The sequence below is a fragment of the Homalodisca vitripennis genome, chromosome 5 (assembly GCF_021130785.1).
Source record: "Homalodisca vitripennis isolate AUS2020 chromosome 5, UT_GWSS_2.1, whole genome shotgun sequence".
In the NCBI taxonomy this organism is placed as follows: Eukaryota; Metazoa; Arthropoda; class Insecta; order Hemiptera; family Cicadellidae; genus Homalodisca; species Homalodisca vitripennis.
In genome coordinates this window covers 130,939,756-130,962,264 of record NC_060211.1, presented here as the reverse complement: position 1 = coordinate 130,962,264, position 22,509 = coordinate 130,939,756, and the positions used below count along the sequence as shown (strand labels likewise).

At 33.7% G+C, this 22,509-nt stretch overlaps 1 protein-coding gene across 1 annotated transcript in view; it reads right to left on the bottom strand.

Moving 5' to 3' along the window:
* The window catches only part of LOC124363623 (coronin-7-like), a 47,344-nt gene that overhangs the window by 11,891 nt on the left and 12,944 nt on the right, over nucleotides 1-22,509 (bottom strand). The window contains exons 2-17 of the mRNA XM_046818882.1: nucleotides 21,670-21,845; nucleotides 20,697-20,845; nucleotides 19,789-19,975; nucleotides 19,352-19,569; nucleotides 19,167-19,249; nucleotides 17,490-17,582; nucleotides 15,476-15,638; nucleotides 13,323-13,463; nucleotides 10,398-10,871; nucleotides 9,050-9,229; nucleotides 7,316-7,414; nucleotides 7,019-7,222; nucleotides 5,408-5,534; nucleotides 3,407-3,520; nucleotides 2,251-2,421; nucleotides 1,759-2,038 (exon numbers count right to left, since the gene is read on the bottom strand). Of these exons, the coding sequence (XP_046674838.1) occupies nucleotides 1,759-2,038; nucleotides 2,251-2,421; nucleotides 3,407-3,520; nucleotides 5,408-5,534; nucleotides 7,019-7,222; nucleotides 7,316-7,414; nucleotides 9,050-9,229; nucleotides 10,398-10,871; nucleotides 13,323-13,463; nucleotides 15,476-15,638; nucleotides 17,490-17,582; nucleotides 19,167-19,249; nucleotides 19,352-19,569; nucleotides 19,789-19,975; nucleotides 20,697-20,845; nucleotides 21,670-21,829 (2,843 nt within the window). The 5' untranslated portion in view covers nucleotides 21,830-21,845. The remainder of the gene's footprint in view (nucleotides 1-1,758; nucleotides 2,039-2,250; nucleotides 2,422-3,406; nucleotides 3,521-5,407; nucleotides 5,535-7,018; nucleotides 7,223-7,315; nucleotides 7,415-9,049; nucleotides 9,230-10,397; nucleotides 10,872-13,322; nucleotides 13,464-15,475; nucleotides 15,639-17,489; nucleotides 17,583-19,166; nucleotides 19,250-19,351; nucleotides 19,570-19,788; nucleotides 19,976-20,696; nucleotides 20,846-21,669; nucleotides 21,846-22,509) is intronic.

The following is a 22,509-nucleotide window of genomic DNA, read 5'->3' as shown; positions in this document are numbered from 1 at the left end:
GTTTGAGCAATGTCCACAAGATTATACCACTAACTAACAAGCTATCGTACTATACGGACGTCGTAAAAAATGGCGCGTCAACTCCCGACGTCCCGTATAGTGCGGACGTTGCACTTTTTATTACTTTACTGGCCACCTATTTCACCAAATGCTTTGAAATTTCACAAGACTTGTGCACAAAGATATTTTGCATCGAAATATATTAGTTTGTAATGGTTTGACTTCGTATTTTGTCAGTCTGTGACTGAGCAATTGCAGTTTGTCTGACTGCTCACGCTTGTTGCAGACAGCTGTATATCACGTGGTTGTGAATATTCCGTTTTCTTCACAGTTTTAGGTTAAAGCAGTGTAAAGTACGGCAGTTAAAGTTTAGTTTATTATTTGTTTGATTTCAAAATGAGTAAAAGACATCGTTCAAAGTCTCCCGTATGTGAAAATACACTAATTAGTAACCTAGTTGCAAATGGTGTGGATGTGATTAGTGACCCCAATTGTTTTGGTGACCACAAGTGCTAAAACATTTTGTAGTGATGTAAATATTGTTTTAAACATTTTTTTAAAATTTAGATTATGAACATTTTTAGTTATTTTGTCAGAAATAACTTTGGTTTTATGTTTATTTTAAGTACTGTGAATTTCAAAGGTCTTGTTACATTGCCTTGCCCAGAAATGGCAAAAAGAAAAATGTACACGGCTTTACAAAAATTGATGTTACTCCACTTGTAAATAAGGTAGGCCTATAATTTTTGTTTCCTTTTATTAAGGATTAAATATATCATAAAGTAAATGGGTATTTTTGTGTCAAATATTTTTTTATCTATTTGGTTTCCATGATCAAACTTGAAATGTTTTCATTTTTATTTATTTTTTATAAATGTATATGTATGTAAAAAAATTTTCTTTCAAAATAATAATTTTATTTGTATATTTCTGTAAGCTACATGCATAAAGAAGTAAAACGAAAAAAGAATTACCTAAATATCTTAATAAATAACTGAGTTATGAATTTTTTACAAAACCCTTACATTTTGTCTGAAAATGGCTTGGGATTTCTGGCACATCACTTGATTGAATGGCCGGGGTTAAAAGGGTTAACCATTCAAAAATGAAACATGTTTAAAGAAAAACTATAAACCATATTGATGTGTATTAATTCTTTATAATCAAGCATCACCCATAATGCTGTTACCACAAATCCCAAACGTTTTGAAAGTATAAAACTATTCATATAGAATGAAACTAAAAAATTGTTTTAGTAGAAAGCTGACTCTTTATCACTAACAAAAAACAACTTCAAAAGATCAACCCGCTTTATTTGAAAGACAATTTTATGCGTAATAGCTCTAAGCTCTTCTATTCACTGCCAGATTCAATAAAGACTGAGGATAGTCCTAGAGTTTAGAAAATAGCTGCAATTACAGGGTTAACTCCAGAGTGTCTAGGAAGTTTAACACTGTCATGTTGGTTTTATGGCCACTTGCAAGTAAATATTATTGGTTCTATTTCATAATTTAAATTTTGATTACAGATTTATTTGCTCTGTACTTTTTTAGCTGATAATTTATAAATGTACTGACTTTATTATATGTGTATGATAATATCATGTGACTCTTCTAAATTGGTAGTAGTTTCAGTACTTTATGACCTAGGGATTTTAAAGTTCTTTAGGAAAACAAAGAATAGGATGGTTTTGTAATAAGCTATTTAAATTACAACAAAATAAAACAATTATGCCTTATATGACAACTGCAAAAGAACTCAATTTTTTTTAATCTTATCCACATAATAGGGTTTACAGCCTGGTCTACCTGGTCGGTGTGTCCTTGCAATGTGATAGGATCGTAGCCACGAGTTAGGTCCCAGACACGCACAGTCATGTCATACGACCCAGAAGCCAACACGTCCTGTGCTAAGGGATGGAACTTGATGAAGTAGATTTTCTCTGAATGACCCTCCAGCACTGTGTCTGGGCTGTTGGTGGGTTCTGTGAGTCCCCCCTCGGGGATAAGCCATAGCCTGATTGTTCCGTCATCGCATGCTACAACAGAGAATAAAAATGTATACAATTCTTTGCTTTCTGATTAGTTGTGTGGATTATTGTTTATATTCATAAAAAATAATAATGAATTGAACTAGATAAGTAAATTTTATTTGCATGCCCAATGTACCTTCCCTTCTATAAAAATAGATACATAGTATTTTGAAGTTAACTTTTTGTTTTGTTAGAGATTAATAAAAGTTCCAACATACCGACAGCAAGCCGTCTGTTGTTGAAAGGGTCCCAGGTGAAATCCATGATGTTGGTACCATGTACTAGTGCTGGTATCACACCATCTGGAAGTTTGCCTGTCTTAGCCAGCTCAAAAACTGCAATCTTACCACCCGGTCCACTCAGGGGAACAGCCACCCTCTCACTGTTGGCTGAAAACAAACATCTTATCAGTGAGAGTTTTGATCGGGGTAACCATAGAGATCAATATATGGAGTCTCAAAAAGTAAAGTGCTTGTTATGAGAACTTATAGGCACCATTGATGTTCCCTTCAAAATTATGGAAAGTCCTTCCAGAAATTAAAAATTCTTTATGTGTCAGCAGTTGAGAGGTAGTTTACCAAATTAACATTTTATAAATGTGCATTTAAATATTTTTAAATCTTTTAATTACAACATGAGAAATAGTACATAATTGTAAAATTTTGAAAGTAGTTGCATTTCAATGTATGGGCATACTAGTATAGAACTATTGATTGTACGGATTTACAACAAAGATTACAAAATGTATTCACAGTAGAAGCAATACATTTGGTGCAATAGAAAGAAAAAAATTGTTTTTTTTTGTTGGTATAGGCAACTTAGTATTATGTTGTTGTTTGGAAAAGCAACCAACCAAATATTCCATTGTTTTAGCATTCTAGGCGAGTGAAACTTCAGCAAAAATGTTGTTGGTTTTCTCTATAAACTCAGTACATTCAAATGTTGATTGGAGCACAAAACCTACTGATTTCTACACAATAGAATCTTGTCTTTCCATTGGTACCAAAAACACTGTCTAATTTGTTCATAAAGATAGTTTTTTATTGATTGTAATTGCTCACACATCACATGTGAGCGTAACAGATTTTGAAGACAATCGTGTTCAAACGTACGTGTGGCCACACCACATCGAGGTTAAGTAATTCTAACTAAAAATAAAACATTCATGAAAACTATGAACACTTAGTATTTGTTGTTGGAACACGTATTTATTATTAAGCAGCAAACATGTTAACGGAAAGAGTGTTTCTAAATAAAGAAGGTGGTTAGCTGAAAGTCTAAAAAATTAAAGTTCTCATCTTCTGCAACAACTTTCCCAATTGAAAAGTTTATCATCAAACCATCATCAGCCATCTACTATGCATAATTATTTACCATGGAATCCGTCACACTCTCCAGATATCTGCCGGGAAAGGTTCCGGATATTCTCAATATGTGCAGACTTGTGTGCTGGCGTGCCTTTGAGATGACGAAACTTTGAGACTCGACCTAGACATCAAATAATAACCAACATAATTAATTTGGAGTACTGAATGTGGTAGCAAACAAACTAAAAGAATTAACTTATTCTTAAATCCTCAAAATGATTGCTTTTGCAAATCAGAGAACTTACTGAACTTCCATAGTTGTTTTTAAACTTTCCATAAAACAATGTTTACATGTATGCCACTGAAATTTCAATCAGGTGAATGATATCTGTGCAACAATTTAGAACATCACTTTTTAGAATCTGCAAGGGTTGGCAATTAGTATGAAACATGCTATTGTTGAAGGCATTACTTCATTATATATAGCACAATTTCTTCAACAGATACTTTTGATATAGAATAAGTACTTTACTGTTTCCAATGACACGTTCATCATAAAAAATAATCTAAAATCATGCGTCACGTACATAATAAAATAAAATATAAAGTTTGTTGCAACATGGTGAATTGAAGATAACAGCAGAAAATGTTAGCAAAGATCAGTAGTAGTTCAGTTTTAATATCTAAACTAAGTAGCATGAAATAAGTAATGGGATGAGACATTTAAAATTTACCCAGTGTATAAAAAAATTTCAAATCATTTTAGCCAAACTTAGTGTTTATAAGTCATTTTATAAGTTTTTGGATATGATCAAACAAAATTCATCCACGAAAACTTAACTTTGTTCTATCTTATTATAACTCAAACTTATACAACTGAAATAAAATGAAATAATAAACATCAAAACTCATTAGCAATATGTGTAAAGAAACTAGTTTTCTCCCAAACCAAGTTATATGCAAATCACTTAAAATTTCAATTAGAAAGGAAGAAGTTGGCCATCTACTCTTAATATAAGGTTCTTTGTGAGAAGGTTTAACATCAGAGACCAATCTCTGTACCATAACTAAGTCCAGAGCCACTCTACCTAGTATCTAGTACATAGCTCTATATAACTTTGCCTCACAGCTGATAGATACGCCCAGCTGTTTGTTATGTTTAGATGTACAGGATCTCGTTTAAAAAGCCTGTTCAAATCATTCCAGAAGTGGCCATAACTGGTGATTATATAACTGCCCACTTAGTTGTTCCCTGCTTCATGAAAGAAGAGATTTATGGAGTACAACACAAAGACCTTCAACAAGGGGATTTCCAAAGTATTACCATGTGGTAAGTATTTCCAGAGTGGTGATGCCATGTACTGTCCTGTGAGAATGTTTGACCGTTCTTAAATGCTATAAGCAACTTGGCTGATTGAGAAGCTACAGTTAGCTTACCAGTAGAGTATTTTTCTATTCCAAGTTGGACACAGATGAAAATTAAACGGATCTCTGGCTGAAAGATGCTACTTTCTTTCAAACGGCTCATGTTTACATTATTTGGAATCAAACAAAAAAACAAATTCATATACTTTCTTTCAAAGGCTCATGTTTACATTATTTGGAATCAAACAAAAAAAAACAAATTCTTATTTGATTCTTGTTGGAGAGCAATTTATTTTCCACACTAGTCTACTTTGTAGATTTAAAATATTATTATTTTTGATCCAGCTTTTTCTATGATCACTTACAAGGAGTGACAAAACAAATGTTTTGTCCACATCACACATGATATCATCTTTAGCACAAGTAAATCGATCTTATATCAACACTGAACAAATTAACAAAAACTAACTTCCTATACAAGATTAAAAATAATGAAAATTTAGTTAAATGATACTTGCTTCAAAACTTAAAATATTAAATAATGTTAAACAAATAATATTATTTAACATTTTGAATACAGTCAGTGCCAGAGTGCCTTTGTAGGATTAAAACAAATGTTAAAAGGTCCCTGAATAATCTTTATGAAACCATATCAATTAAATACTCATTTAACTTGTCTTATACTTTCTGTGGTTAAACTTACCAAAAACAGTAGAAGTACGTTTAGGAGCTGGTGTGGTTGGAACAGAGTCAGGCTTACTGGGCTGTATCGATGAGTTTCTCTTATTGGTATTTCCATCTTCTTCCTTTATTGGGCCGGACTTGGATTGCTACAGATACAAAAATACATTAGTCTGTGATTGTTAAAACAAATTAGATACACAACCAAATATGCAAACCCTCTGATGGTATTTGTTGTAAACTTCAAGTTTCAATAAAAATAAATATAGGTAAATTTACCAAACTAAGCTGAATAAATGCAATCAATTTCATTTTCTCAATTATTTTTTAACAAATAATAACACGTGGTACTAATCTATTGTTGTCTTAGGCTAACTTTTATGATATTAATTATTTTGTTATATTGGTTTGCTTAAAATTTAAACATAACATTTTTATATGTTAAAACTTTATAACCAGTAAATATATATTTGCATAAATTAAGCTCTAATGAACAAACCACTATTTTAAATAACAGTGGTGTAATTTAAATCCGTTATGACCAATAAAATGAATTTCTAAGTAGTCACTACACATAAAAAGCGTAGAATGTATACTAAACAAAGAATAATACAATAATTAAAACTACTACACTTCTCTACTCACTTTTCTGTTACTAAACTTAAGCAGATTATTTACATCAGCTGATAATTTCCATATTTCAATTTCTGCCTGTTTATTGTCAAATGGTTCATGTGTTAAAATATCACTGTAATACGTCATTACAGATTATAATATAAATCAAAATGTAATTTTACTGAAAAATAAACACAAAATAGTAGAATAAAGTTTCAAAGATAGGTTTCAATGTTGTAGTCCTAGTGTAATTATGAGAAGTCTGTTGTTTTTCAAAACAAGAACAATTATTCTGCCTAAGTGTTCCTATTAGTTTAAAGTTAAGTATTCTTGAATTATATTAGTATGCTAAAAATGGCAAATTACATTGACCAGATAGTTGATTTGTTATAACACTGGCTGTGGGCTAGCCAACTTCCACAGTAAAAATTATCACTCGAGGTGCTGGGAAAATTTAATTTCTGTCTGTGTATCAACAAGATATCTCGAAAACAGACCAATATACCTGACAGTGTAGACGAAGCTTCATTTATATATAAGCAACACTGAGTTAGATTGCGGTGCTTGTGTTTAGGGTCACTTGTAAGACAGAGCCTTATGGTCCTAAATTCACCCATTTGTAGCCTATGATACAAAATAAATTGTTTGTCATGTCACTCCATGGGATTTGGGCTGAGCGTTAGCTGATTTGGATATCATTGTAAATTTTATGTTTACAATGGTCTTATGGATATCCATGATTACTTGAGAAAACCGCACAATAAATAAATTTATAAACAAACTAAGTACAATCAAATGAAATTTTAACATGTGATATACAGTAATAATTCATGTAACCGAATGGAATGAGCTATAGACTTTAAATTTTGCATGTAACCTCAGTGGAGCCTGATACGTGACTTAGTGTAGTATACTACCTTCATAGATAGGTAGTAGATAGGCACAAAAACTTGTATGAAAGGGTTTTTAACAAATAAGTACATTTTACCATTCCAGATTAATTTATGCATAATGTTACCTTGAGTGAATCTCGTCTGCGCAGTGGTGTGGGAGAAGGACTGACAGGTTCCTGGACTGACATGGATCTGTTCTCATACAACCTCCGTCGCTCAGCTATACTGCCCCGTGTTCCTCCTCTCTCTAGGTTCTCTGGCTCATCCTCCCCCACTCCTGCTAAGTCTCCCTCTCCTGCGCCAGGCTTACTGTCACCTCGCCGCTCCACCTTCACAGTTAGACAGTGACATTGTTATCACACCCGTGAGGATGATGTATGTATGAAAGTGGATGATAATAAATCTAAAAATGTAAAACTTACCTCTGACCAGAGCCGCACTCTCTCGGCAGTGCTAGGAGTTACATCCCCTCCCCCTCCACCATCCATCACCTCTTCCTCCCCATTGGCTAGCTCCTCCTGCTGTTACAGTACAGATTAGTTATTTAACTATGAAAAGCAACCGTTAAACATGTTTTATACAAATAAAATTAGATGTGAAAAGAGAAAGTATACCACTAAAAAGTCAAATAATACATGATAAACATCAATAAAACTCATTATTCAATTTGTAATTTTCTCAAATAATCTGCTTTAGTATCATGCAAAAACTAATAATGTCGTAGATACACAGCATTAATTTTGTCCCTTATTTCTTAGCTGACAACAATAGTTTTATGAATTTAGATTAAAGTTTTATAACATTAGATTATTTCAATTACAGTAAACATTTTACAACAAATTACATAGCACATGTAAAACATTCTTTATAAGACAAAGTTTTTATATCACAAGCATTTCACATGAATGGTCTAATTTTAAAATGTTCTAATCTTAATTCCGACTCTAAAAGTTTACAATCAATTCTTGATTTTGTGTTTGAGTCTGTGTTGACTTGATATATTGGCACTGAAAAATGTAGACAAAATATGCAGTATGATACCATTATGGAATGCAATAACAACTCATTAACTTCTCAGCTATATTTGTATTAATACAAAAGATATTTTTACTTCTTCCACAATATAACTTAATATCAAAAGCGCTTAAGCTGGTTAAGGCATAATCAGTTCATGTAAACAGAAAACATGTGTATAAAATATAAAAAACAGATGTCTTTAGTATTAAAACTTTGCAACTTCTATCAAGTGTACAACGCAGAAAATATATTTGTCTCAGTCAATTAGAGGACTAATGACCCAATGGGGATGCACAGAACGGTGGTTTAAGAATGTTTGCCGTTACCGGCAGGTGATCATTTTATAAACAGATTTTTGCAAAATTCAATTACAAATGCCCAGTGCCCAAGGTGTGAAACACTCACTGCAAACTCTGCCTGGTGTCAAATGCTTTTTACAGTACTGCAGAGTTTGTGGCATTTGACTGGGAGAACACGCATTGAAGAAACTGACTCTAGAGCTGGAAGTGGGTGTAATTAGCAGAAAATGAATCGGATGTGAATATTTTAATGCTATAAGTTTGAATGTGGCCTTGATGAGGGATGAATGTAAAAGTTTTAGATTTAATAAATGAAGTTTGTTATGCAATGTACATTGTAGATTTCAAATACATGATTTGATTTCATTTGACTAATAAAACCTACCTTTAGGTTCTTGACTACTTGTTTCATTTATCATGTCAATGCCATAGTTGTTTGGCAAAAAAAGATACTTAAACTTATTTACTATTAATAAAAAATAAATGACCTAAAAATAAATATTAAAAGTAAATATAAATTTATAAGCACTGGTTTATTACATGTGGTAAGTGCATTATAAATTATGTTATAAATACTGTACATAGTTTTTACAAAATTATTTGTAGCATGTTGAAAAATCAATTATTAATCAGTTATCTCTGTGAGTGGTTAGTATCTCAGCTGTCATCCCCGGGTTCAAATCTAAATTTAGGCATGGCCTTTGCGAATTTTGACACACTAACAAATAATCCTTCAAGCGTAGCCTGAAGTAATGTAGTTAACAGTTCCAGATTAACTTCTTAAGCAATAAGCTTTGTATTAAAACCTGGCAATAGGTAATTCAAAATCACAGTAGAGACCTGAGGTAGTGAGGCAGGGCCTGGGCTAGGCTCGGACACTGCGGGGCTGTGGCTAGCACCGTTGACAGCAGGGCTGGACGGGGCCGCAGGAACTGAGAACACTCTGTCCAACTCGCTAGCACTGCTTGTGTTGTCCAAGCTCAGTTTGGGTGGTGTAAACGGCTTCGGACCCAGCCTTGGCTGTATACAGTTTATAAAAACAAACAAAAGTTGTCAATTGTGGTCATATTGGAAAACCATAATGATTAAATCAATTGAGAAACATTGATAATATTGTAATTTCACTCTGTTTTTTTGGTTTCAAATTAAAAATATGCATTTTGAAACAACATATGCAGATGCACAAAGTGTTGTTAGCACAAAGTGTTGTTAATCATAATAGATTAATATTCAACATGTAATTTAAGTATAATAGATCCCCGGTTATCCAAACCTCCAGATTGTCACAAAGCAATTTCAACATTTTACAAGTTAGGATACAACAAGCAAATGATAAATGATGTAACTGATTAGGCTGGTTTATTTTAATGATGATTTGAAATTATGTGTAAGCATGAACCACACAACCGCATTGTATGTATTTTACTTTACACCTATGTCCTATATGTTATGAGCTATTTTTGTTAAGTACAACATACTTAATTTACCACCACTCAAACATTTTCAAATGTTAATATGGCAATTTGCTAGATAGTTGTTTGGCATTACTGCTTTGTACTTTGTAGGTGGCAGTGACGAAATCTTTCTATTAAAATAATTACATGTAAAAACTCAGGGTGGAGTGTGGGATATTTAATTTTCTGTTTATTTGGACATATCATCCTGCTAGCCATCTGCCACATTAGGCCGGATAATCGAAGGTCTGCTGTATTGACATCAAATTCTTCATATACGTTTGCAGCCATGAGAAACATAGAAGATAGTTACTTTTTCAAACATAAATAAGACTTAATTACAGTCAGAAAAATGGCAAATACATATTAACGATGGACATCAACTTAAACCACTGTACCTTATAAATTTTAACACAAACGTGCTAACACTACTTGAATAAAAAGTAAAACAGTACAAAGCAAAATCAACACAAACAAAACAATATCAAATGTGTTTTAATATGTGCATATTTAAACAAAAATAGGCAAATACAAAAGCAATCATTGTATTTATTTAAAATTGCAAACACTATTCCATGAAAAGCTAATATTACGAAACAAAATTACTGACAAGTAAAGAAAAATATAACAGCCAAACACAGTAACAAAATCAAATTACAGCTGTGTACAAACGCAAACAAAATACTGCTGTGGGTCAAGACAACACACAAGTGCAAGCTATCAGATCCGGTCACCTTGTACGCTGTAGGCACATTTATTGAGGGGGAGTTGGTGGTAGCAGGTGATGTCGTCACGGGAGCTGCTACTGGAGGGGTTGTCAGGGGAGCTGTTGTCGTGATCACAGAATTAGTTCTCGGTCTTGCCACCGGTTTCTGGACAGGTGCTTGAGGCTCCTCACTTTCCGACAAGGAATTGGTCCTTCTCGGTAGAGGTTTAGGAGGTGTTATATTTTCGCCCTTGTTTCCATTCTGGATAATTTTCTCAGAGTCCTCATTCTCGATCTGTGGTTCCTCCACTTTCTTGATGATCTCAACTTGTTTGTTCTTCTGTTCGTTTGTTTCATTGTTGTCTTTCTCAAACATGTTTCTAGCTGCTGCAATGTTGTTTCGATACGATTTCGGAGGTGATTCCACGGCTTTGATTGGTTGGCTCTTTTGGCTTTTCTCTTGCAGCTGCTGACGCACAGCAGACAACGGTCCTTTGTGTACCTATTGTTAATTTTAAAGTACTCAATAACAGTTCTTGTTTAATTTCATACTTATAAGAACACTAAAATAACCTCACTACTCTTTATTCATATATCCAACTGCAGTGATTAAATCCTTAAATTGGTTAAAGGTAAAGTACTACCCATTTGAATATTTGTATCCACAGAATGGATACAATAATACTGAAAGCAACTGCACATGACAAATTCATGTTTTAAAAGAGTTAATAAACAACTTGTCATAATTGAAGCTATTAGGACTTCAAAAAGGACTTGATTGATTCGCTATATTACCTTTACTAAATTTTATCCTATTTTTCAAGCAAGCCCACAATAGCAAAGATAATGTTTGTTTGGTTGTGTAACAAAATAATACCTACAATGCACAATGGTGCTATTAATATTTGTGTTTAATACTACTTTTTTATTTATGAGTTACCATGTCATTAACTTTAAGTTTTACCACATAGAGCAACAAATAAATTTTTCTTGGTAAATTAAAAAAAAATGTAACAATTTTAAAGAAGCAAGATATATTATTTCAGTTATATGTTTACAAAGATGATGGAAATACAAAATCATACATTAAAAATTATATAAAAATCTGAAATGTTAACTATGAAACAGAGAAAAATTGAAAGAAACTAATATTTTTGTCAGGGCTGTTCATACTTTAATTTTATCACAACAGTGTTCTTGTCTTATAAAGGTTTTTAATACTCCATCTACCCATACAGTAACTTTTGTACTGGCCAAATTTAGCCCTATTTGCAAGGGGGTTTTTATCTTTTATGAAATATGCAAAGGTACACGTCTTATTATATACAGTTCTTAGCCAAAGTACGACAGTGTTGAGTACTGTACTTACAAAATATTAGCACTAATAAAAAAAAAATTCTGCAGAAACTACGGTTTACCCATCAATTTTAACACTACAGTACAAATATTGAGTTTCCTGGTTTTGTACCAAAATCTTTTTGGGAATTAGCAAATAGCCAAAAGGTTCAGCATTTATCACTGAATAAGAAGATATGAAATATTGTGTAAAAATATTAGATGTACATGTTATTTCTACATATCTAAAAAAAAGTAGCAAATTGACTAATACAATAATTTTGTATATGTAAATATAAAATATTGCTTTATATACAAGCCCAACATGTTTTATATAACAGTAATCAAAAATTGTATTTAACACTCTCCACTTGAATTATCTGGGGCCTGTTTTTACCATCTACGCATCTTTATTTTGAGGCTAATTTGTGTGGTTCACATTCTTATTCTAAACAAAAATTCCTCCATTTCTAGAAGGATGGTGATTTTTGTTTGCTTCTCAGATATCTATAGTATTAACACTAAACACGATAACACAAATTTTTGCTTATTTTAAACTGACATAAGGTCTAAAAATGTTTTGTTTTGAGATGTCTATGATTCTGACTACAATATAAAATGCTACAATAAATGTTAAGCCAAAATTTCAGAAGGCCTATCTCCCATACTTGATTGGTCAACCTTAATGCTGACATTGTAAGTAGTCTATTACTTACATTATATCTCCATGGACTGTCTTCAAATGTCTTAACGTTTACATAATTTTGATCAACAATACTGTCACTATCGATAATATTTTCATCACAATCTAGTTTGATCAAAATAGTCAAATAAAATATCTTCATTAAACAAACTGGAAATATTTGAATCACTCAAATTCAGAAGCAAAGTTTCATCATTGTTTACATTATTTTGATTAGGACTACTGTCGTCTTCTTCCATTTTAAGCAAGGAAAAATTAATAAAAGAACTGAAATAGAGGTTGACAAACAGTAACATTTTAAAAAGCAATAAAACAATTCTTATAACAAATAATTTATGTATGGCAAAGGAAGACGAAACTTGCAAGAAGCCAGCTGTGTCGATAGCAGATTTTAGATTATTAAGCAATGAAAGCCTGTTCAAATGGTTCTGAAAAACATAGAGGTAGCAGCACATGTCAAGCAATAAGACTGATGGCCAATGATGGAACTAAATCTGTCCAAATTCAATCGCAATACATTGTAACTGCGCACCCGGGTCAGACCTGAGGTTCAAGCTTGTGTGCAAGGCACCCCCAGAAGTAGAGTGGAAAGGGTTGTAATTAGCTAAATGCAAAATTCAGTTAAAAAGAATAATAATGTTAAATTATAAGAATAATTAAAGTTAGTAAAACAATTGTTTACATCCACACTGGTACTGTTTAGAAAAAAGATTTTTTGCAAAACTAATAATTTTATCGCATAGCATAGAATTTACACTTTGCATTGATTATGTACATGTTGCAAATGTTTATTATTCTTCACTTAAAAGTTAAAAATCATTCAATAACTATAAATAAATCCCATATATTAATTGATTTAGGGCATATCCCCAAATGATATATTAATAATCTACTCTCATTCTAATAAATACAGACCTGAATGAGCTGTTTCTCCATGGGGTCCAGGGATATCCTGGCCAACTGAGTGTCGACTCCCTGGAGCCAACTTGCCGGAGACACTTGAGACTCCGCCGCTGCTGTCTCAGGGAATAGATCACTGTGAAAGTCTCGATACGACTGTCAAACAAGAGAGAGTTTCTGATATATCATGATTATTGTTATTTGGAGGTGTATTTGTTTAAATATTTCCACAACTAAGGACTAGCCTAAATCAGCTCCCTAGTTGGATTGGTTCAGCTTTCAAAACAAACAGATTTTTAATTTGAGGTTTTACTACCTGTTCAATCCATTTAAAATTTTAGGTTACCCCCCACTCACCTACTTTGGGGTGAAGGACGTAATTTTAAAAACATGCAAAAACAATTTCATTTATCTTATGTCAATCATTCATTGGTCATTTTACTATATACATGGTGTATAAAAAAGAATATACGTATTTCAAATGCATATATTTATTAAACTTTAAGATATACGAATATGAAATGTTACACACATATTTAGGAACCTCTCAAGTTCACATTACAGGATGTTCAATATGTCCTCCATTAGCATCATGAACAATATCACATCGATACTCAAATTCCTCCCATACTCAGGCAAGCATGTTCTTCGTCATTGATGTTATCACAATACAAATCCAGTTCATCAACTCTTCAAGATTCTGTGGGAATGGTGTTACATAAACGTTTTCTTTAACGAAACGACACAGGAAGAAGTCACAAGGCGTCAAATCTGGTAACCATGAAGCCCCCGGTGCTCCAACATGCTAAGTCACCAGATCTATGACGACCAATCCAACGGTTTGATAGAGTTTCATTCAAACATTCACGCACTTGGAGACTGCAGTGAGGGAGTGCCCCATCTTGTTGAAAAATGAAGTTGTTTTTGTGCAACCTCAGAATCAACCAGTTTTGTAACATACCAAAATACTGTTGACCGTTAACCATGTTCCCATCAAGGAAGAATGGGCTGTAAACAAATGATCAGGATATCCCACAAAACACAATGACTAAATGAATCTCATACATGTTCAATGGCTGCAAGTGGGCTCTGTAGGCTCCAAATTCAAACATTGTGTTTGTTTACCTGACCACTAACATGGAAAGTCGCTTCATCACTGAACACGATGCGTTGTTACAATTACAAAATGTCACACGTTTGTGTTTGTCATCAGGACGCAGAACTTGTAATAGCTTTACCTTGTACGGCTTCATAACCAACCGTCTCAAAGCAAGCCAAATTTTTGTTGTAGGCAGTTATAACTACCGACTGGTACGATGAGCTGATAATGTAGGACTACGTTGGAAAGCAGTTTGAATCTTGCAACATTTTCTTCAGGAACACGAGGGCGCCCAGGACTCTGTCTTTTACATACACATCCTGTATCCACAAACTGTCGATACAATCGCAAACTCAAGAACACAAAATGATTTCTGCTATGGAGTAACTATTTTAAACATATGAGATGGTTACCAAGCAAAATAGAAGATTCCTGACACCTAGCGGCTATTAATATAAACTAGACTCTGTATTCATTTATTCAATAGCCGAGCTGAGGTGCAGCAATCAGTAGTTTGGACAAAATATTACCTTTTTGAAACATCCATGTATATAAAATTATAGGTAAATTATAATAATCATAATATTGTACTGATAATTAACACATCCCCCGAAATTACTGTACAAAAAGTTAATATTTGAGGAAAAAAATTAATGTGAAATAATACTCATTTGAAAAAATCTGAAGAAGTACTTAAAAAAACCAATTTTTACTATTTCCTTGTTTATTCAGGGCCCATATAAATCTTATTTTAAATGAGTGTTTGTTACATCATTACAACATTGTTCTTTAGAGATTATTGTAAAGATGCACTATTGGACACGAGGCTCTAAACTCAATTATGGAGTAGAATCAATTATTTACACCAGAGTTTCTCAAAGTATGGTTCGTGGACCCCCAGGCGTCCATGAGCCTGTACCGGAGGGTTCACAGAGCTAGCCTACGAAATGTGGAAAAATATATAGATTGCTGCTAATAGAATCTACTGTTTGCACTATATATATGCACAAGAAATAACAGTGCAAAGTTTATTGTCAACACTGAACAAAATCTCCATATAAAATCTCACCTTCCTCGGAACCTGGTACATAATGGGGATGACCGAGGACGAGGTCAGCTGCAACACCCGGTTGACCTCAGCTTGCATCACATTGAGTGCTCGCTTGGGCACCAGGCACGCTCCCTTGGTCTGCTCTCCGGAATGTCTGATGCCCTCTACTAAGTACGGGTCTCTGTAACATCACAATTAACAGGACTTATATAATATACTTTGTTCAAATCTAGTCATATATCCTGTGGTTCAGTGGATCGTCCCATGCGGGCTATACTCTAGGGCTATACAGAGAACCATTACATGATACTTGTTGGTATAATAAATTCTTAAAATTTCAGTAGAAGCTAATAAATGGCGAAGAATGTATTTTTCAGATAGGAAAACTAAATTAAAGTAATATTTTTTGTCACAACAGCAAAAGATTACAAGTTATAAGTGAATTTATAGTACTTATAATTCCATGACTGTAGCAAATGGAATCCAAAAGCATCAAACCAGATGGACATTAAACACAATTTTTTATGACAAATCGTCGAAGGACATCTCTGTTTTTTCACAGATGAGGAATACTATATTAATTAGGTACCTAAATATGAATAATTCCCAATTTAAATCAAGGAAATAGGATGAAATAGCTAACAGGGTTTGGAAACAATAATATATTAGTGTACTTTTATCAGGTTTAAAGCTTATTCATACCTTCAAAACTAACACTGAGGGCTTAGACATAGGTATGCATACATTTCCTTTTAGGGAATTAAAACTAACTGTAAATATTATTAGCAAATACGAATATTTTGAAAATTTCTTGTCTCTTTATGTTTTTGAGTATAGCGAGTGAGTATAGTGAGTAAAACTTGTCCACACATCTGGAAAATGGTAAAGATGTAGGTCTATTAAAGAGAAAGGTACAGTCGGAAGTTATGATTTTTAACTCTACCCATATATTTATTTATTATTATTATTGGTTATCTAATTTGTTAAGTCTGATATCTGTTTAGTTTTTCATTTGGCAGGAAAATGCATGTGAAGCCACAGGTAAGTGCTTGTTTTTCACTACAATTAAAATGCTTAAGTAATACCTGTTTTAAGTTATACATTTTTTAATGTGATAAACGAGGAAGGCAGGATATATCAGAGGAACCTGTTTTTTAATTCAATCCATACAACTGTTTTACCAAATGTTAGATTAGTGTTTAACACATTCAATCCCGGAGACGTGTTGACAATATGCACTTGTTACACCAGTAATACTGACAACGCCACGGTGGTGTCAAGTACAGGGGTATTTTTAAGCTGTAGAATGTTTCGCTATTTAGTAATAAATCATATTATTGCTATATTAAGTTTTTTTAGGTGTTGAATACCAATTCGGTCTTGGTTTCTGGAAATCAGTCTTCAAAGTGTTGATTATTTTTAGTCTTTATGTTGAGCTTGACTTGTGACTTTACAAATTCCAGCTGATTTATAGTCAGCTGTTCTGATTAGTTGACTCGAATCCCACCAGCCTCATGTTTCTATTACTATTAGCTAACTCGGAGTCATGCTATTTTCTCACATGCACTATTATTATTTGGGAGACAAGTGAGTTTAAGATTACAATCAATACCATTAGTGGCGATGTCACTACAGTGGTGTTACAGTACTTTTTATGTAAAAAGTAACATTTCATATAAAAAATTGTTATTTGGCGATGATATTAATAAATATATATATACACACAAACACACACACACACACCTGTATGTACTATATCAAGAGTTTCAACACAAATATTTGGTAAGTGTGTCACGTGTCCACACCGCTAGTACTGATGACACCATGGTGTCAGTGTACTATTTTTACATTAATCTTTTTTTTCCATACAAGTGACTATATTCCATGATTATAATGCTAAATAATCAGGCCAAAAAACTAAGTTTGGGATTTCAGATGTTATACTCCAAAATAGGGCTGGGCTTGAATGTGTTAAGCCTCTACAATTACTTACATTAAAAGCAAATATAAAGTAATGATTTGAACAAAATACCTGTCAATGACTTCCAGATAAGAAATCGTTGTATCTCCTTTTCCAGCCAAAAACAGCATACAAGTGTCTGGGTCATATAGAGGAATCAGGATCCTGCAGAAAGTGTTATTGTTTATTTCTTTAGGGTATGTATTATAGGGTGGTATTAATTATACACAATATATTATATTTTGCTAACATATAGCCTGGTTTGTTTATTTTTACAGTAAGTTTCAATATTATTCCAATAGTTGATGACTAATATATGATGACACTGTGAACTGATACAGATTTTTATGTTTTTAGAAGTGTAATGTAAGATGTCTCTTATTTAAAGATAGGCTATAATTAATATGAATCCAAATGCTTTTTATATATTTTTTGTAAAATGTATACTTTTTGAATATTTGAACGATTAAGAACAACAAAGTTTGATTTTTGTTATAACCCATAATAATATTGAAAAATACTAAAAAGCATTTGGATGCTCATCAATTATGTCTTTAAAATGAGATACCTCCCATAACCAAATGACTAAAAATAAGGGTGTAAAACTGCAGAGGTTTAACATAATTCTTATGGGGAATACCTCAAGATCATTTTACTACAGCCAATTCTTAAGGTCGCCATACAGGTACCGGCAAGCCGGAGGGTCTTGCCTGGACAGCCTGACAGAGACTGGCGGACTGTTGGACTGATCACACCACACACGTTCAGTTGAATCCAGTCCGGCAAGCGGTATTTTTATGTGTAGTGAATTACTTGCAATGCGTGTTATGTAATTGAAATGTCAAGTGATGAAGATGCGAATGCCATTTTGGCTTTATTGGTAGTCCTAAATGGTAACAGGAAATGGCAAAAAAAAAAGGCGAGTTATGGTGTAAACAGTGGCTGTCTTGGTACATACTATATCTCGTTTCGAGAAGAACCAGACTTCGAAGAATCCCTCACCTTCTTTAGTTCTTTTCTGTAGCTGCTCCTCAAATTGTTAATTTTTTTATAAACAGAGATTTTGTACAGTTGAAATCTATGATTCCACACTACAACAAGCCTTACGTAAGCCACTTCTCTCTTCGTCCTATCATGATACACCGATGATTTTATTTTCCATAAACACGGTTCACTTTCATAAACACTAATAAATTCCACGAGACAATGTCTGAACAACCCACAAAAACTGTAAACTATGCTGAGTCGCAGTCAGGTTGACGGAAATCCCCACACACGCACCAGCTCGCCTGAATCTTCTTCCGGCCGGCCGGATGGCCGAATAGATTTTTGTTCGATCACCGGCCGCCTGAACAGTCCAAACTGACAGGACAGTCGGAGCACATACACGCTCCATCCGCGTCTCCGGCAGACTGTTCAGGCAGAACTGTCCAGCTTGTTGGTACGTGTATGGTGGCGGCCTTTAAGAGTGAATACCTTCAGCCAATCAAAACATGAGGTGTTACAACTTGTGTCCTTTCGGTGTAGTACCCATCTAACGTCCATGGCTTAAGATGAAGAAATGAATCATGGTTCGGTCAATACACATGTGAGTCAACTGGGTCTAGCTTAGAGAGCAAAGTGTCATCCAATCCCATTACTTCACAGACAAACTTGCTATGTAAACCCAACAACTAGCTCATCATCCTAGAAGGTTACTATTATCAACAGGAAGATTATAAATAGGTAAATCAAATTTTTTAAACTCACCCAGTTGAACTGTCTAAAACTAATGTCTTTTCAGGATCGCTGAATTTCCTCAAATCTCTTATGCAGACTTCTCTTTGGCGTGCCTGAAACATTATTTACGATTAAAACACTTTTAAGTTATACTGTATTCGCAATGGAAAAACTCATCATTCTACAATCAAAATGGTCATGGGTAGGTGACTTACTGAGTCGAAGCCAGTTGTCAGTATTCTGTTTGTATCCCCGAGCCAGACCACCCGTGAGTCCTTAATGCTCTGGTGGCTGTTGGTGGAATGTGACACTTGCTGTTTGGAGCTACGAGGGTCAATCACTCGCAACTGTTTGTCTTTGCAAGATGTGGCCACCAATCGTCCGTCCCGCTTCCAGCTGACAGCCTGAACCACGTCCGTGTGATCACTGTTACCTGGACATTGAGGTTGTGTAAGTGGCAAAATCGGTTTTTGATGTACCCACTCTAGGTTCTACTGGCAGATATAAACCAGGCAGAAGAGAATCCTTTTGATCCTTTCTCATTCAAAAATATATTTGGCATGAAAAGCAAGAACAAAACATTGTCAAGAACAAATGTCATATGTTCAATGACAAAGCTTGGGTATATTGTGGGTTGTGATTGTAAACTCACTGTACAACTCCTTCTCGGCAGTGATGTCCCAGAGGGTGAGGGTGGTGTAGGAGGTGGTGCTAAGCAGACAATTGGCAGTGGGGTGGAAGCACACCGTCTCCACCCGACGCTGTTTGTGGGAGAATGTACACTCAGGGTTGGTCAGATTCTCCTCCAATCCCTTCTCTGGAATGTGCCACACTTTCACCTGCAACAATACAACATGCGTTATGTCTAGCTAAGACTTCCTTAATTGGCAATTCATGTCTTTGTCCAGATTGTAGTCAAGCCACCAATTGCCTTGGTTTTCCCATAAATGTTCCAATTATAAAAGTTGATCAAAGTCTGTTCCAAATTTTAACTAAAAACTGTTGCTCGCAATTATGATGCACCCAGGATAATTATTTGAATTAATGTATTAAGGTAAAACACATAACACATCAACTAATAAATGGCTAGTAGGAGGGTTAACCCATTGTGACCGAGTTGCTCATTGCCTATTATACTAATAATGAAATTCATGGTCTAGTTTACATATCAGATTTTGAGCAGTATATTACCAGACAACATGCACAGTTCAAAAAGCTGTTTGATCATAGTCAACTACATCTGAAGATGAATTAGTGAAAACGTCAAAATAAACCTTACTTCTAAGAAAAATAAAAACATTGCAAAATTTGTTCCTTAATTGAAAACTGAAGAGGCATGTATATGTTATAAACAAAAACAAAACTTATTTATACTGGTAGTATAAAGTTTTACAATGGATCAGCATTTATTTTCAAAACGGCCGTTGTACATTTGATTCCAAAGTGATTAGTAACATGGACATAGTATTACGAGTATTGTTACCACATGGCCATTATAGTCATATTACCATATTACTGGATTGAGACAGACTAACTAAAAAGTGCAACAATAAAACATACCAAACAGTCTTGAGATCCTGTTGCAAGCATGCCGTCATGAAAAGGTGAGAAGTCCATATCTGTAATGGTGTCAGTATGGGCGTAGAGTAGCGGCATAGTCTTGCTCTTCCGTCCACAATCATCAATTGGCAGCACTGCTAAACTTGATCCTACAACAAAACAGGCTCGTAAAACTTACTAGACTCTTCTTATCTGGTAATAGTAGACTGTCCACTTCTTTGTATCATGTACTTAATTCTAGGTACCACACTATGAGTGTACATTTAATATTTGTGGACTCATATTGTTAGTTCAGTTAAGTTGCACAACTACTTAACTTGATCCCCCTCATTTTTAGTTAGTTATATAACTAATATAAAGATTAATAATTACTGAAGTGTCAAAAAAAAAGTTTAAAACAGAATCAACTGCACAGTGCATATAAAGTAAAATGTGTTTCTTATGAAACAAATGAGAGTACAGTAACAAAGAGTAGTAAATGTAGGAGTGATGTTTCTTCAAATCATCTGATTTGATGGCAAGGATTCCAAATATCAAGAGGTTGCAGCACTCATCAAGGAACTACGAGAATGCTCCAACATTGATTCCACCAAATCTTTGCTGGTGCTTGGGAAACCGAAGGGAAACAAGTGCATTTGGTGAGTTTATTGATTAAATAACTTGATAATGTGACGGAGCTTACCTAAATATTGATTGGAATTGAAATGGTGTAAAATACATATACATAAATTCATGTATAATTGTTCTAAGACTTCTTCAGAAAATTTCAAGCTGTTTTAAAACTAATTTGTAATTAATTTATTTAAATTGTGTTTTAATATTTTTTATTGTGCTTTAATGAACATAATGGTAAATAAAATAATATTACTGACTACTAAAGAGTTAGAATTATTTAAGTGCCACTTAAATTACAAGTGCCACACCATTATAAAAATTGTAAAGATAGTTACTTAAAAAATAAATATATACATACCATTATGATCAACATTGAAAGCCATGAAAGCAGCGGATGCTGTGATATTGTTTCCATACGTCTGGTAAGAGCCAACTGATATGTCTCTAACACAGGCCTCAGGCTTTGGCACGATAGGAGCAGCATTTTTGAACTTGGATGCCTTAAATCTCCAAGCCATTTTCTAAACCTGATTCCTGAAACAAGGAGAGTTACAATGCAAATTTTAAACACAAATTGATTACGGAATGCATTAAATGTTGGACTTTTTAATTTGAAAGCATTAAAAAAATGTTGAATGTTTTTATTTTTTATAGTAGTGTACAATGCAGACATAAATAGTAAATGTATAGAAATACAATTGAATAGTAATATATATATATATATATATATATATATATATATAAGACTATCAAATGAGATGGATCCAAAATTAAGTATGGCAATAAGGCATATATAACAAAAGTCCCTTTTAAACACCTTACTACTACATCTTCAATACAGATGACATGGACTTTTAATACCGTCTTGAAGGGGTTTTTTATATTACACTCACATGAACAGTTCTTTTGTGGTTAAAACATTATTAACCTACCCTTCCACCAAAATGTGTAAGTAGAAGGAGATACTACAAACATATTTATATAATGAAGATATTTGTTTCTTGAACAAGGTACAGTACAAAGTTAAAAATAGCGAGTAAGGTGCATATATATATATATATACATATGTATATTATATATAGTTTATATATACAGGGTGATTCAAAACTAAACGGCAATCTCTCGGGAGCTTATTCTATAGCTAAAAACAAGTAAAAAAGTTCATATAACCATATGCCCGGAAACGCTTCGTTAGCGA